Raw genomic sequence first — 17,278 nt, forward strand, 5'->3', positions numbered from 1 at the left:
CTGGGTGATTGTTGGCAGTTGTGTGTTTGTTTCGAAATGTCCATTCTTTGTATATTGTTTATGTTTGCTTGTTTGTTCAGAGTTGCATCTGTAAATGTATGGTAAGTAATGGTTTCGAAGCACAAGATTTGTAATAGTAAAAAAAAAAAAATCCATAGTTGAAAATCACAATACCATTACCTTATGACTAAGCAATTAAGAATAAGTAAGTGTGTAAATATGACTCAGTTAAATGGATCCTAAAATGCATTTTGTTTTTGTGCATTAGAAAACTATTAACAACTAAAGATGCACATGGTCGGCATAGTCAGTATATGGTAACCATTATTGTTAAAACTGTTGCGGAATAAACCACTATCTTATTGTTATTAGTTGTACGTTTAACCATTTTTGTATAATATCATTTTCTATATGACTAAAAATAATGAAATCAATAGATTAATGAAATACGATGTTTTAGTAAAACTACGTTAACTGCATTGCCTGTAAAGCAGGGTCATCTTTGTCGATTGCTTTTACAATGATTGGTTGTAGAATTTCTTATGGTAATTGTAACAGACATGTGGGTTATTTTTTTGTTCTTTGTAAGGAATCATGATGTCTTGGTGCTATTTTTTGGGTGCAGGTATATGGAAATTATGTTTCGATATAGTATCTGGGTTTATATAGTTCAGGTGTGGGTGGCAAACAATTTTTTTTTTTTTATTTCAACTACTTAGATAATGTTCTGTTAATTATTAATAAGAGTCAGCTCTTGTTCTGCACATTTTATGAGAGGAATCAAAAAAGAAAAACAAGAAATGAATTCATAAATGAACAATAACTTTCTTATTCTTCTGTTGTTAGAGAATCCTAGTGCACATTCCATGCAATGACTATAAAATATTATTTAAGTTCTTCAAAAAATATGTAGCTTTAAAATAATATTAAAAAAAAAAAAAAAAAAAAAAAGGGTCTCACTCTCACATAGTATATATATGTGGATGACAATAAAGATTTGATTATAATTAGAAGCTAGCAAATATAGATAAACTACAATTACAAAGCTCCACAATTTTCTCCATTGCACCTTGCCCGTAAACTCAGTCAATTTCTTCACGTAAAATACAGTATCCTTCATCATGTCTTCATACTTTAAAAACAAAACCCTATTGGGCCATTCCCAGCATGCTTTCCAGTAGCTTAAAACATGATCGCAATAGGGTCCATAATACATGCAACCTTTCCCTCACAATACAATTCAAAGGCCTCCTCTACAAAAATATCTTCAATATTGTATTTGAGGCTTAGCTTATTTCTGAAGTGCCACATAGAAACTATATAATTATATTTTCTGAAGTGCACAATATTGTATTTGCCTGCCTCTTATAATTATATTTTCTTGCCGCTACCGGCAATCAAATTGTTGTCACAGTGAGACCATTTTCTTTTTATTTAAAGCTATATATTTAATTTACATAAAACACATGATGAATACAAAAAGAAAATAAATTAAAGTATAAGATGCGAATATGATTTTCATATGATGACCTGGACTTGAGTAGGACTCTATAAAAATATATTTACATGCATAATATTATATTTCAATTAGTTCAAACATTGCTTTCTATGTCTACAAGATCCTCCACTATTAATTGATCTCTAATTGAAACTTCATTAAATAAAATAAACCATTTAATAATACTGCACGAAAAAAAAAAAAATTATGTACTTGTCTAAGTCCAAAGAATACTCTAAACTATGACTATATATATTATACCAGAAAATGTATAAACATAATAAATTATTCATGGTACATTCTTAGACCACTTTTGTCTTGATCTTCAACGGAGGCTTAAATGAGAGAATGGCTCATGGTTTGTTTTAGGCGCAGGTTTAGCCTCTTCAGGGGCTCCAAAGACTTTCCAGAATCTCAGAGTCTCATCTCCGGCTGCAGATGCCACTGTGTATCCATCAGGGCTCTGGAAAAAGAAAACAATCATGCAATAGATGGAATAGTTAGAACATAAATGACAAACCAACATTCCTCAAAAATGATCTATCTAGAAGGTAATGTTCAATCAATGTGATATTAGTGTACCTGAGCCATGAAAAGAACCCTAGAGGCATGGCCAGTGAGATCTGCCATCTTCACCATTGATGGGTATTTCCAAAGGGTGAGCTGATTTTCTGTAAATCCATGAGAGCTAAGCAATTCACGCTCATGTCTGCTCCAAAGAAGAGCACAAACCTGAGAGCCAGTATCCACTGAATTCAAGCAAGAACCTGTGTGGGTGTTCCAGAACTTAATGCATCGATCACTCCCACCTCCACCAGAGGCTAATAAGTTCCCCTGGAAGGGACACCAAGCTAGGGCTTTTACTGCAGCCGTATGGTCTTCTAGTCTGTGAAGCCACCGGTTTCGTGAATTTGCAAAGGTCATGGAACTGTCCCATATGAAAAGGAGATTATCGTTTCCCCCACTTGCTAACTGCCGGCCTGAAGGCGACCATTTGAGTCCACAAACCTCTTGCTGATGTCCCCTATAGGTATCAATGACATGTTCTCTGACCCTCACATCATTGTTGATTATTTTACCATCCATTCCTCCAGTAGAAAGTATGTAATTGTTCCAAGCCAGTGAATTAACTCGTAATCTATGACCACCTCTGAATGTTCTTAACTGCAAAAAAGAAAGAAAAAAGAAATACAAAGAAAACCAATGAAACAGATTAAAAGAAGTCATCAGCATATTCAAAACCAAAATATACTAGTTCAAGAACAATCAAAAGCAAATAGAACAAATCACAAACCAGTCTATTGGAAGCAGAATCCCATATCTGGACCTGTGAATTATTCAAGCCGATGGCTATGTGCTGCCCATCAGGAGCCCAACTAATGCTTGTAACTGGCCCATTTTCATCATCAATGGTAACAAGTTCTGAAGTTGAACTATTTGAAGCATCCCAGAGATACACTGTGTTGCTCAGAGCAATGGCCAGCACATTGCTACTACCCCAGTCTAGCAAATTCAGGTAGAAATCATCTACAATCTCAGGGGCATCCAATGTCCTCACAGAAGACTGTATAAGCAAGTACAAAATATTAAAAACAATAATTTCGCATAGAGTTAAAGCATAAGACCAGAAATAACAAAAATGATTAGCAACCAAATCCAACCAACGTTGATTAATTCATAAATCTATAGACACTTGTACCATCCCTTATATGTCATCTTGCCCAAATTTACCATCAATCAGTAAAACTCATGGATTTTCAATAATACAGATCATATAACGTTCCTAAATGACTAAAATTGCATTCAAAATCATATGTTCACAACCACTTCTATCAATCCATGTCTTGCCTAGCCCACCATCACTACAATTACAGTTCAAATTTCATATGTTTCCTAATATTAGGTCCAAATATTCTTGATCATCAAATTGTCATCATAATTCTTCAAAGAACAAAAAACTGATGTAAAAGTAGGATAAACACATACCTGAGGAATGTACCGTCTGGGCTTGACAGGTTTGGACTGATAAACAGGAGAAGAAAAATACTTTGAAAACGGATCAGCCACTGTAGGTGCCTTGCTTTTGAACGCCAATATTCGTGTCCTGTTCATGTTCAACGCCTCTGCCAATTGCCTCCGGTAAGCCTCTCTTGATGGAGAGCATGGCACAGCTGGATTTTCTTTGCCCTTTCTTCCATCTGTCAGCATGTAGTCAGCATAGTCGAAGTCCATAGCCGCTCTATTAGGTATGAATCTATCCAACTGTCAATAACAAGCAAAAGTTGAATCAGAAACTCAAAACAATCTCTTTTTCCTACTTGATTGCCAACAAAATTCAGCTAACAAAAATTTATCAGTATGAATCTTGAGCTGAGTGTCATGTGTGTGTACTACAAATCCAAAAAACACGAGCATCGTCCATGGTTTTTGCTTATTTGGAATATGTATATGCTGTCTGATTTAGAATATTATAAAATATATATATATCTTTGCTTACAAAATTAAAAATTAGTTTAAAATCAAATAAGAAAATAGCCTCTATCTCTTGTTTTAAATAACAAAGAAAAAAACGTTTTTGATTGAAATGCATTAAAGAGTTTTTTAATGAATATTCTGAAAAAAGAAATACAGAATTAAGAATTCGATATCAATTTAACATTTGAACAGAAAAAACAGTTCAAAAAATAGAATAATCATAGTAATCTTTTCCCTTTCGAACAATTAATAGAACATATGGTAGACACGAAGCTACATGACACTAATATTGAATATTAAACTCTAAATTCAAAGAAAATAAGATACCCACAAAAAATTAAAACCAAAAAATCAGAATTCATGAAAATTCAAAACAAAAAGCATTATAATGAAATTAAAGTATGAAAATAATCAAAATCCCTAAAATTTTCTTACATTATCCCGGGAGCTTTTTCTCTGATGAAACCGTTCTTGAAGCGGGTTTCTTGAGTGGATCTTATTAAACGAATTCATTGGCCCTGCATCCATAAATTTACAGAGATATATAGAAAAAAAAAAAAAAAATCAAACGGAAACAAGAAACCAAGCCTGCAAAAACACAGAAATTCAGATTAAACAAAGCAGGAACAAATTAGAAAAGAAATATAAACAAATAAAACAGAGCACAAGAACGAGAAATTCAGATTCGAGAAGGTGCTTGTTCTTGATGTTTCTTGATTTTAGAATCGAGTCTCAGAGAGCGAAGCGTTAAATTGAGAAGAAATTTCATGAAACAAAGAGACCGAACTCTATTTATTTATTTGTTGCCAAGAAATAAACCATGCCTACCATTTAAAGATAATTAACCGTTGGAATCTGTATTTGACGGAATTGCCCCTAGTGAGACTTCCGTTTCATTCTGCCGCGGGGCATTTTAGTATTTTGATTTTTTCATTAGATTTTACCTTCCTAATTCAAATGTTTGTTTGGAGAAAAAATAAACGTCTTTTTTTTTATTAAAATGTTATTCTAAATAATTTTTAAAAAATTAATTTAATTATCATTTTATATTTTGTATATCTTTTAAATATAAAAAAAATCTAACACATTTCTAGGAATGAATTTCAAAAATAAAAAAATAAAAACACTTGAAATTTATTTAATTTTACAAACAAACTTTTTAATATTTGAATATTGATATATGTACAATTGGTTCAATTTTATTTTTTTTAAATGACCCACGGTTTTCGGGTCAACTTACGCGTACCTCAACTAATCTCTCAAGACCCTAGAACTATCGACTAAGTAAGAACTTCAATGACAACTCTTATTAGCAACTGAGGAGAGATTCGAACTCAAAACCTTTTGAGTTACACCCAAAAGTCTTTATCGAACCACTCAGTCACCCAAGGGTTGGTTAATTTTATGTTAGAATTTATAAAATTTGTTTGTGTTGATTTATCTCAATATAGAAATTGAAATAACTTGGTGTTTAGGTTTAATGAAAATGTTATATAAGAAGAGAATTAATGAATTACTAAAGAAAATAAGAGCTGAATGTGTAAGGGCTCAACCCAATCATATGAACGATTGGCTGATTCAATTTGGGCCTAAACCCAGAACTGATTTAATGAAATTAGCTTAAATTCTAAATTTAAAAAAAAAAAATTAAAATTAAAACTAAATTAATAAAATCATAAAAATATTGAAAGTACAATAGGTTGCCGGCGGTTGCTGACACCGATGAATAGATCATCGGCAAATACGGCAGCCTTTTGCCGACCGAAAAAGTTTTTTGTATAAATTAGTGATGTCTACAAATTTATTTTGTATGGTTTGATCAGAGACATTGTTTTTATCAATGAAATGGGAACTTTAACAAGCTTTAAAAATGCAACACAGAAGCCAGTCAGCCAATTCACCCTTAATCTAAATGTTCAAACTACTTGATAACCCTTAACCCTAAAAATCAAGGACCATAAAAGATAAGAGGTATAACATACAAGTAAACATCACTACAAATAAGTTACTAAAGAAAATCAACAACACCAACACTCGTAATATCGTATTCTGTAACTAATATCTATAGGCAGCCGCAGCAAGCAAGAAAGCATAAGAGATTCACCCCACACATGCTGAAATTCCCAGTAGAAACTATTTAATACACTAGTTAAATTGCCAAAATATCATGAAACTTTATTTCTAACAGAAACCACCTAGGCAAAACGCTGGACCGGGAAAACTAATATAACTAATATCGACCAATCAAAATAAAGTCATCATCATCGAGAACCTGAACATCCTTCTCTCCAACAAAATTCTCCCTCCCAATTTTCTTTACCAAATTCACAAAGTCTGCCCTTTTCTGCAGAGGAAGAGGTACATATGGCAATCTGAAAACTGGCCTCACAACTCCGAGTTGAGCCAGAGCTGTGTTTAAGGCAATAGGGTTTGGCTCCTGAAAGAGCCACTCAACCAGGGGCATGAGCTTAGAATTGAGTGAAGGGTTTTTTCCTCCAAACATAAGCTCTTGCATCAGCCCAGGAACAAGATTGCTGGTAACAGATACCACCCCAGTAGCCCCATGGTCCCATCTAGCATCATGGCACTGGTCATCATTACCACTCCACACGGTAATCCTGTTATCTGTATAGTGCTCAACCCGATCATTACCGACACATTCTTTAACACCAGCCAGGTTAGGACTCTGAGCCAGAGTTTGAATCACACGCGGGGAAATATCTTGGCCAGTTCGTGATGGCACATTGTATATAATAGTCGGCCCCATGGATAACACGCAATCAAAGTGAGAAACCATGCCCTCCAAAGAAGTTTTACCATAGTAAGGATTGATGTGAAGGGCGGCATGCATACCAACAGCAAAACCCTGTTCAGTGGCATGAATTGCTTCCCTGGTGGAGTTGCTTCCAGTATTTCCAATTACTTTAATTGATCCACCAAAACAATTAACTGTGTGGCCAATAAGCATTATATGTTCATCCCAGCTCATCAGTTGTCCTTCACCAGTTGTGCCACCAACAATCAAACCTTCAGCACCATTTGCTATCTGCTTATTAACCAGGTCATCATAAGCTTCAAGATCAAATCTCCCATCAGGTAGATATGGCGTTTTAATAGCTGTTATCAATCTAAGTGACTTTATATCCTCTGTTGATGTCCTACAATCAGTGTAAGAGTATGAAAGAAAAAACCCATTAGCAAATATCCTTTCAAAACAAACAAGCACATTTCCAGTAAGCCTTAGTTTCAATAATCACATCTCTAGTTTCACCAATTCTTTGTGCAAGGAGACCAAAAGAATTCAACTTAATCCAATATTAATTTTTATTCAATCAAAATACAATTCCTGACAAATTGTTTCTCCTTGTTCAAATGATATAGAATCCTGGTGTCAACTTTTACATCATCCAGACACATAAATCATCTGATACCCCAGTTACTGGCACCGAAATGAGAATCTGTTAAAACATGTTCAAACTTTTTTTTGGCTAAAATAACTTAAAATTCTAGTACTCTAGGCAAAATGAGTCTATTCACACTTTTTCCCTCCAAAATAAAAATTTTTGCAATCAAAACTTCAGTGATTCTGGATGCGAAATATAGATAAATGCAACCTTTTTCTTTTCTTTACTTTTGAATAGGGAATTTTTTTCTTTTTTTCTTTTTTTCGGTAAGAAACTCCCAAAAACTTATATTGATTGAAGAAGGATTTACAATGTAGTGAACAAATTGTCCACAATATATAGGACACTATTTATATTAACAGAGAAAAACTTATGAAATGTGAACAAGTGCCTAGAAATATAAGACCTAACCAAAAAGGCAAAAAATGTCCTATATAAAATCAAACAAGATTGTTCAAAGCTAGAGACAAAAACAAGCTGCTTATATCAAACCAACTCTCAAACAACAGAATATATTCCAACATATAACAGATTTAACTCAAAAGCCCCCTACAATTAGGTGCATGAACAGAGAAAAAATACCCAGTTATTCTACTGACAATGACACCCAAAGAGAAGTCAAAAACCAAACTCCCACAAAAACTAATCTGTAAGTTGCCTTTATGTTAAAAAAATCCAGTTATTTTCTCATTTCCAAACAAGAAAGAACACTGCCATAACATACCTCCACAAGAATATAGCCTCTACCAAGAGCATGCAAAAACCTTTAACCAAATAGTTGTAAGATAATGTCGTAACCCACAGACTTACCAAAAAGGGCAAAGCGGAGAAATAAGTCACTAAATGTTTTGTATAAAGACCAAGATGATTAACCATGTTTTCTTTACTTGCAAACCTCCGCACAACGCATAGAAAAGGTAAAAAAACTTCAATTAGAGTTAAGAAACAAGTTTTGCATTTCAACAAACACTTCAACTCCGAATTTCAAACTCAAAATAAATCGGATAAAACCAAGTGCCACATTAAACTTCCCCACAACAAGATTGTTTTCGGACGTCCCTGTGGAGAACTGGTTCACTCTTTAATCTTTATTTCTACATCTTATCAACAATCCTAAAAAGTATAAAAATAAAAGGGCAGAACCAAAAGCCACATTGTGACCATCACATACAACATATTGAGTAAAATTCAACATTTCTGCAATATTCATCCATAAACATCAACAAATTACCTGTTTTTGACCTCAAAACTTCGCATTGGAAGATGGTGATCAGGGATTATGGCAGCTTGTGGGGGGCTCCATTTCCAATTTTTACTGGATCATAACATTAGAGAAATGAAATATCAATAACACTTAACAACAAAACTGAATATTTCTTGTAAAAATTTTAAATTTTAAATTAAAAAAAAAAAAAAAAGCGCTTAAACATGAAAGTAAAAAGTGATGAGATTGAAAGTAGTGTACCGGGAGATAGTGGCAGGCCCATAGCTCTTAGTGTTCAAGTTACATACATTCAAGTGACCCATTTTGTTTCCGCAGAAAATCCCACCGGAACTTCAGATGGATAGAGCGAAGAGAGGGGCGGCGCCGCCGGACTCAGAATGAGAAGAAGAGTGAGTGTGTCGACAGAAATACTTTCAATAATTCTTTGGAAAATTTGCATAAATAAATGGGAAAATTTCTCTAAACCGCCCGGGTATATCCTAATTATAGTAAACCCCATCTCGTTTTGGAAATAACTCCCGACCCCCGGCGCGCGTTAAAATACCCATTTTAACCCTTTTATTCTCGAAAAAGAGAGATTTTTTCATAGAAAAACTACAAGTTCCCCGCCCAACTCAAGAACGTAGCCCACTCCCACCCCCACTGTGCGTAAAATCATACCGCTGATCTTCACAGCCGGTCTGTTTCTCTTTTTGACACTAGATTTAGCAACCTTGAGGCTTCTGTTAACGGCGCTAAGCCTTGCAAGGGCTGCCTTCTTCAAATCGGGCCTGTAGTAGTTATCAGCAACCTGATTGACAACAGCCTTCTTGGCCATCCTAGGGAACTCCTTCCTCATGACGGATTTGTGAAGCAAGCGAGCAGGCTTGTTCTGCTTCTTGGTCTTAGTGGTAGCTAGCACCACCGATAGATCTTTGCCACCTGGCTGAATAGACACGGTTTTGCGGTTTGCCAACCCTGAGTGCTTGTAGGAGTTGAGATCGTAAGGGTCATTGGGTTCCTTGCTGAACCGAACGCCGGCGGTGCCATTGCCGAACTGTTTCACCAAGAAACAGTTGTTCTTCTTCGCGATCTTCCAAATCATACAGGTCCCTCTGTTACGAGTGGCAGTTGGGAAAGGCAGTGATAACTAAAAGACCACACTACAATTATAACATAATCTTATAAATTTTTTGTCACAATTTTGATGTGATAACTCCCATTGTATAAAATATCTTTTCTTTATTATAATTGAATAGCTTTATATCATCTTTGTTTGACTTCAAATTGATGAATCTTTTAGATTTGGTCTTTCTTGTAAAATTACTTTCAATAAATAAAATTCTAAAAATATTTTTAACTAAATGTAAAATACGATATCCTTTTACCTTCATATTACCTGTCTATTAACTTCATATTTAAAACTAATTGAGGTGTACGTAATCTTTCGGACACCTCCGGTTACTTAAAAAAAGAATAATATTATATTATATATATATTATATATAATATATATATAATATATAATATATATATATATATATATATATATATACTATATAATATAGTATATAAAGAGAGAGAGAGAGAGAGAGAATTAATGCTAGCTAAAATTATTTCCCTTCATCTTATTCTTAAGTTTACCCAAAACAACTCAAATTCATTTAAATATCTAATTTTCATGGATGTAGTTATTGTTTATTGTTAAACTTTCATTATAATTTGTAAAGTAATAGTTTTTCAACTTTGTGTATTGTATAAATTTAAATATTTAATACACTTAATATGCTTAATCACAACAAATCAATTTAAATTGGTGTTGTTAGAATCGATTTAATTTATCCTTTAAATTGTTATAATTACATTTTTAACAAATATATAATTGATTTATTTTTTGCATCGATAAAACTAAATCCAAGCAAATAAGTATATTAGATAATTTATTAACAAATTGATGATCATAAAAAATAAAAATAAAAACAAATATGTAACTTCAAAAATATTTTATGTTAACCATATCTAATTTGATTTATTCATAAAGTGTACACCTATAAGGGGGCGTTTGGTTCAGGAATGTTAGATTATTGGGAATGTTAGATTACTGGAAGGATAGATTACCTTGGAAGATTACTGGGAATCTTTAAGAAAATGTGTTTGGTTAGTTGGTGGGTATGTTATATTAATATGGTTGGTTATGGAGAATAAATTGGTGGGTATTTTATTTAAATTACTAAATTGTCCCCTTTACAAATATTAATATAATATTATTTTTATTATTAATTTTTGAATAATTTCTTTTAACCCCCAATATTTCAGATTTAGTTAAAACACCCCTGCTTATATAAAACTTTAATTTATTACAAAATCAACCCCACCTCCTGCCGCCACCGCAGACCACCGCCGGAAGTCTCTGAAAGTCCCCATTAGCAACTCACCGTGACCAAGAGGCTTCGTTGTGGCCGTTTCCGGCCATATTGGTGGTAAAAAACGGCCATATCAGGCCAGATCTGGCTGGAAATGGCCAGAACTATTCTGGCCATTTCCGGCTAAATATATTTCGGCCAAAAAAAAATGGCCAGATCTGGCCTGATATGGCCGAAAACAGCCATAGCGAAGCCTCCCACCGAAACTCGTTCTTTTTTAGGGACTCCGGCGAGTTTTCAACGGCGGTCCGTGGTGGTTGGCCGCTGTCAGCGGTGGTGGCTGGGTGGCAGTGGTGGTGGTGGCTGAGTGGCAGTGGTGGTCTGTAAATTGTTTTAAATATAAGGACATTATTGTCCAAAATTTTAGTTAAATAAGGGTAAAATTGAAATAGGATATTAATGTAAATTTATTTTAAAATGAGGGCATTATTGTCCAAAATTTTCATTAATAAGGGATAAAATTGTAACAAAAAAAGATAACCTTGATAATCTCATAATACCTAAGAAAATGGAGGTAATCAGATTACCTCCAATATTACCAATAGTAACTACTATTGGTATTTGAAGATTACCGGAATCTTATATTACTTGATAACCAAACGTGGTAATCAAGTAATATAAGATGATATTACCCCAATAATCTGACATTACCGCCAACCAAACGCCCCCTTAAGAGTATTATTACATTAGATATGTAAAATAAATTGTTACATACCCATTTCGATAATGGGTAAATGTTAATTAAATTGTATTTTTTTATATTTTTTAGGAGTTTTCTTATGGATTTATGTGTTAATTAATATTCAGTTTATCTCAATAATTTAAATAAATTAGATTAGGATATGGATAATTTTTATCTTAGTTGATTAGATTTATTTTATTTTATGTTTATTTTTTACCAATTGTATTTATTATAAATAGTGACAATTGGAATAAAGAAAATGGGGGAATTATCAAAGAAAATATTAATGTCTCTTTTAAAGGAGGTTTTGAGTTCCCTCGAAGTAATCCTATTTTATGTTCAACTAGACATGGGGCTTGCGCGTTGCACTGGTATGTTTATTTAATATTTTTTAAATAGGTTGTAAACAAATTTATTCTAACAGAATAAAGTAATTAGATTAAGAGATAATAATTGTTAAATTATACAAGTTTTAGAATAAATATAACGTCTATATATATAATGAGTTGTGTTAAGATAAAATTAATAATTGTACCTTTATAATTATTAATATCAATTAATATTATGAAGATCAATTATTTAAACTTAAAATTTATATTGAGTTCATTTACAGGTTTGACATTTATTGGTAAATTTTTTTTTCACAGTATAGGATTCTCTCCAGCCAAGGTTTGAAAACATACTAACTTCCATCTTTATACGTTTTTATTTTAAATGGTTAGATTTTTGGAATGCCTATGTAATGTATTTATATAATTATTATTAATACTCATCCAATGTGTGAAGATGGAAAAATTAAATCAAAACTAACGTGTTATGATGGTGAACAATTTTCAATCAATTAATGAGTAACACCAAAATCAAGATAAAATTGAATATAGAGAATAATTCTTTTATTATAAAAGAAATAAGTACATCGCTTTTTCATACTGTGAAGTGGGTTTGGACGATGTAGAGTTTATTTTCTATTTTTCTTCTAGTTGTTCAGTTCCTCTAGTGCATATGCATACTCTCTTTTGTTTATGTTATAAATAATATCCATGGCAGATTCCATGATTTCTAACATCTAGTCAATGACTTCTCTGAATTTGTCTCTAGTAGTATGTAGATCATCCAGATTGATTTCAACCTTTTTGAAAATCTCCCTCAATTCCAACATTCCTTGAAAAATGTCTAAACCAATTACAAAAACAATATACAATCAAATTTTATAAATATATGGAAACAGTAACATGAATGTGTAAATATAATTATGAGATAAACTCTCGACATATCAAAAAAAAAAAAAATTAATGGTTTTTATATTCCCGCAAATATGTATCATCGTTTTGTTTGACATTTTGTAATTTAGGATACAAAAGATGTGGACCATTCATACCTTTTGGTTGCCTCGGTGGAGAATTATTGTTGTTGAGGCCGTTGCTAGTATTCGTTGCAAATTCTTTTGGTTGTGATGTTTTATCAGCCATTTTCGAATTAAGTTGTGGAGAAGAAATGAAAAATTAAAGTGTATAGTATCTGAAGAAAGTTAAATGAGTGATTGATGTCAGAGCAATATTTATAGGAGAATAGGATACGAAGAGGTGGAATACGAACATAAAACTGGTAATAAATAAACGTGTCGATCGAAAAAGTGTTAATAATTATTTGGATAAGGTAATATGAAACGGGTTAGTAGACTATCTGTACAATATTAAAAAAAAAACCATAATAAATATTTTGTTAAGTGTGCAACATATTAGTTAGGCAGTTAATGATGGTTCGGCAAGATGTTGAGTTATTATGATAACTAAACACTGTGATTTACTAATAATAAAATCTTATTGATACATTTTTAAAGAAAGGACAATAAATATTTTTTCAAGTATCAAAGTCAAAGATGATATGATGATGTCATAATATATTTTTTAATTTTTTAATTGTGGTTCAGCAATATGGTTATGAAACATGCATATAGTTCGGCTTCGATCATATTTGATCAATAATGCTACACAAGTTTTTTTTTTTTTTTTTTTTTTAAATCTGTAAAGAAACGATTATTTCTAATTTTTTTTAATTAAGATTATAATATATTTCAATTGATGTTTGTTGAATATGTTCATTTTTTTTAACATTTTTATAAACAATTTTGTCTAATATTGCTATTAAATATCTATTAAAATATTAAATATTGTTTATGTTTTATCCAGTATTCTAGTCTTGTAATTAAAATTTTGTTACTTCACATTAGAAAATATCTTGACTTGTTTTATGTAACTATAAATAGGAATTAAACAGAGGGAATAAATTTGAACTCATCTTTTATGCGAGAATGTTTGAACAATTTATGGGGTACTGTATCACACAATATAAAAGTTGCTCTGGGAAAATTAACAGACATTTAGTTACAGATAGACACTTTGATTGAAAAAGTGTTGACAACTTATTACGCGATGAGATACAAAACGGTAGCAAAACTGTTTGTGGTGCATTAAAGGAAAGTGTAATAAATAGTTGACAATGGTTCGGCAAGCGGGTTTCCAAAATATGTTATGGTTCGGCATAGAATTTAATCTAATGAATAATGGAATGGAAATTTATTTTTATATGTTATAGGAACAGTATTTAGATTGTTGTTTGTTGAACATGTTTAATTATTTGAAATTGTCATAATCATTGGTGTTTAATATTTTTATTAAATATTGTTTACGTTTTACTGATCATTATAATTTTTTGATCAATTTTTCTTTATAAGTTATTAAATATTTGGATCAATCGTAGATAATTTAGTGAGTTTTAACTTCTATTTTCAGATTAAACCAAAAAGCATTTAAATTTGTACATGTGCAAGAAATTACATAAGAAACTTACTAAAAATTAAATTTCATACAGACTATTTGGTAATCCACGTTACATCTATGACATGTGATGCTTTCTGGGGACGTTAATCTATCTCAGTGCATAGGATTTTCATTCTCCTTGTTGCAAGTCCCAAATATTCGTCTTTTAATGAGAATTGTTGCAGTTGGAGTCAGGGACTTGAATTCTTCCCTGCAATATTTCAGTTTGTAGAAATGATTAGGAAGTTTTACTAATTTCATTAGAATTTGTATACCTCTATTGTCATGTATAGTAAGTAGAGCAACGACAATGTGATATACTGCTTGCATGTTATATTTTTGGCAAATTGCAATCAGTAGTTTTAATCCCATATATGTATCATATTCAATGAAGAACAAATGTGTTCCTAGCAGTAGCAAAGCTTGTTTATTTTCTACTTCTACAAGTGTCTTCAAAATTGAAAGTCTCGTTGTTGTTATTGTTGGCAATTTGTGTTGTTGTTTTGAACTGTCCATTCTTTGTAATATTTGTTTTATGTTTGCTTGTTTGTTCAGAGATTTGCATCTATAAATTGTATGGTAAGTAATGGTTTCGAAGCACAAGATTTGTAATAGTAAAAAAAAAAATCCATAGTTGGAAATCACAATACTATTACCTTATGATTAAGCAATTAAGAATAAATAAGTGTGTCAAATATGACTTAGTTAAATATGGATCCTAAAATGCATTTTGTTTTTTGTGTATTAGAAAACTATTAACAACTAAAGATGCACATGGTTCGGCATAGTCAGTTGTATGGTTAACCATTATTGTTATAAAACTGCTGCGGAATAAACTACTATCTTATTGTTATTAGTTGTACGTTTAACCATTTTGTATAATATCATTTTCAATATGACTAAGAAAATAACGAAATCAATAGATTAATGAAATACGATGGTTTTAGTAAAACTTACGTTAATTGTGTTGCCTGTAAAGCAGTGTCATCTTTGTCGATTGCTTTTACAATGATTCGTTGTAGAATTTCTTATGGTAATTGTAACAGACATGTGGGTTGTTTTTTTGTTCTTTTGTAAGGAATCATGATGTCTTGGTGCTATTTTTTGGGTGCAAGTATATGTAAATTATGTTGTCGATATGGTATCTGTGGTTTATATAGTTCACGTGTGGGTGGCGAACAAATTTTTTTTTTTTTTTTTGTATTTCAACTACTTAGATAATGTTCTGTTAATTATTAATAAGAGTCGGCGTTGTTATCTGAATCTGGTTTTTAATAGTTTTGTAAATTAATGATGGTTGTATTAATCATTTAATGTTAAGTATTACTTATATTTATTTATATGTAAACGGTCTGCATTCATGTTAATTTCTATATAGGTATATTAATCATTTGAGACATTTGATTAGTACGAATTTTTTTAAACCAGTGGGAAACGGATCATGTTTCATCAAAATAAATGTCTTTTTTTTTTTTTTGATGAATTCCATTAATATCGTATAAATATCTACATAAACAGTATCATTTATTTGATCAACACTTTAACAAAAGCTGTATATTAAGAACGACATTTAATATCACAATACGAGATATCATCAAAATATCAATCACATCAATCAAAAAGTAAGTACATTAACCTATAATTAAAACTAAATTCTAATATCCTGATTTTTAATAGTAATGTCACATCAAAAATATCACATAATAGTACAATGCATCGATCAACAATAAATAAATATGGTAACCTAATAATAATGATATCTTATTGGCACAATTTTAAAGGAAACGGTAATAAATATTTTTTTAAATATTCAAGTCAGATGTTGTGATGATGTGATAATATATCAATTAATATAAAATATTTATACGGTTCGGCATTGGTCTTGTTTAATTGCTTATGTTTTATTGAGTATGTTAGTTTGTTAATTAAAATTTTGTTGATTCACATCAAAATATATTTTGATTTATTTTGTTTAATTAGTAATACAAAAGAAACAGATGGAATATGAATAAAGATGTTGTATAAATAAACATGGTTGTTTAAGAAGAATAAGATCTAACTGGCATGAGTTTAATAGAAAGGATAAGAAAAAAAAAAATTGGAAAAGGCAGTAAAAATGTATATGCATGAAAATATGACATTGAATATCAAAGACATGTCTACAAAAATAATATCGATTGTACTATTAGACCATATAATATTTAGATAGTCTTCTCAACTTGCATGAGTGATTTAATAACATCTGTGTACAATTGATATTAATAATTATAGATGTATAATTATTAATTTTATCTTAACATCTGGTCAATGACTTCTCTGAATTTGTATTTGTATCACTTTAATATTATGTAAATTATTTATTTAAAATTTAAAAGTATTTATTTGTTTTTTGAGAATACAAAAGGTGCTTTGGGAAAATGAATAAATGTCTAATAACAAGTAAACATATTGATTGAAAAAACATTAATAACTTTTTGGATAAGAGGATATGAAACAGTAGCAAACGTAATAAATATTTTGTTAAGTGTTCAAGTCAGAAATGTCATGATGATATTATAATATATCGGTTGGATCGTGAATAAAGGTTCGGCAACCGTGCTCCAAATAGATGTTATCGTTCAGCATGGGATTTAATTTGTAAATTATTTATTTAAAATTAATTTTTTTTTTTTTTTAGAATACAAAAGGTGCTTTGGGAAAACGTATAAATGTCTAGGAATAAGTAAACATATCAATCGAAAAAAAGTTAATATGTTTTTTAATAAGAGGATACA

The 17,278-nt window shown here is 31.3% G+C and overlaps 3 protein-coding genes across 3 annotated transcripts; all 3 read right to left on the minus strand.

Annotated features, from left to right (window-relative positions):
* Positions 1-1,582: 1,582 nt before the first annotated feature.
* LOC116127277 (cell division cycle 20.2, cofactor of APC complex-like) lies at positions 1,583-4,764 on the minus strand. The gene is made up of 5 exons (XM_031412935.1): positions 4,409-4,764; positions 3,485-3,760; positions 2,793-3,062; positions 2,081-2,662; positions 1,583-1,961 (listed from the first exon to the last, which is right to left on the minus strand). The coding sequence occupies exons 1-5, from the start codon at positions 4,499-4,501 to the stop codon at positions 1,824-1,826; spliced, it is 1,359 nt and encodes a 452-aa protein (XP_031268795.1). The 5' UTR covers positions 4,502-4,764; the 3' UTR covers positions 1,583-1,823.
* A 1,174-nt stretch (positions 4,765-5,938) lies between these two features.
* On the minus strand, positions 5,939-9,028 carry LOC116127401 (4-hydroxy-tetrahydrodipicolinate synthase, chloroplastic-like). Its single transcript, XM_031413047.1, has 3 exons — positions 8,843-9,028; positions 8,609-8,692; positions 5,939-7,131 (listed from the first exon to the last, which is right to left on the minus strand). The coding sequence occupies exons 1-3, from the start codon at positions 8,902-8,904 to the stop codon at positions 6,204-6,206; spliced, it is 1,074 nt and encodes a 357-aa protein (XP_031268907.1). The 5' UTR covers positions 8,905-9,028; the 3' UTR covers positions 5,939-6,203.
* Positions 9,029-9,185: 157 nt separating this feature from the next.
* Positions 9,186-9,687, minus strand: LOC116127243 (60S ribosomal protein L28-1-like). Its single transcript, XM_031412883.1, has one exon. The coding sequence runs from the start codon at positions 9,684-9,686 to the stop codon at positions 9,186-9,188; it is 501 nt and encodes a 166-aa protein (XP_031268743.1). The 5' UTR covers position 9,687.
* Between the last annotated feature and the right edge of the window lie 7,591 nt (positions 9,688-17,278).

This window comes from Pistacia vera, unplaced genomic scaffold (genome assembly GCF_008641045.1).
Source record: "Pistacia vera cultivar Batoury unplaced genomic scaffold, PisVer_v2 Contig190, whole genome shotgun sequence".
Taxonomy (NCBI): Eukaryota; Viridiplantae; Streptophyta; class Magnoliopsida; order Sapindales; family Anacardiaceae; genus Pistacia; species Pistacia vera.

Bases quoted from the DNA above. Each gene is read 5' to 3' on its own strand.
- LOC116127277 (XM_031412935.1), bottom strand. From the start codon at position 4,501: ATGGATGCAGGGCCAATGAATTCGTTTAATAAGATCCACTCAAGAAAC. The intron at 3,761-4,408 runs GTAAGAAAATTT...TGTTATTGACAG, and splicing joins GAAAAAGCTCCCGGGATAAT to TTGGATAGATTCATACCTAA. The intron at 2,663-2,792 runs GTTTGTGATTTG...TCTTTTTTGCAG, and splicing joins ATTCTGCTTCCAATAGACTG to TTAAGAACATTCAGAGGTGG.
- LOC116127401 (XM_031413047.1), bottom strand. From the start codon at position 8,904: ATGGGTCACTTGAATGTATGTAACTTGAACACTAAGAGCTATGGGCCT. The intron at 8,693-8,842 runs GTACACTACTTT...GTTATGATCCAG, and splicing joins GGGCCTGCCACTATCTCCCG to TAAAAATTGGAAATGGAGCC. The intron at 7,132-8,608 runs GTAATTTGTTGA...CACTGATTGTAG, and splicing joins AGTTTTGAGGTCAAAAACAG to GACATCAACAGAGGATATAA.
- LOC116127243 (XM_031412883.1), bottom strand. From the start codon at position 9,686: ATGATTTGGAAGATCGCGAAGAAGAACAACTGTTTCTTGGTGAAACAG.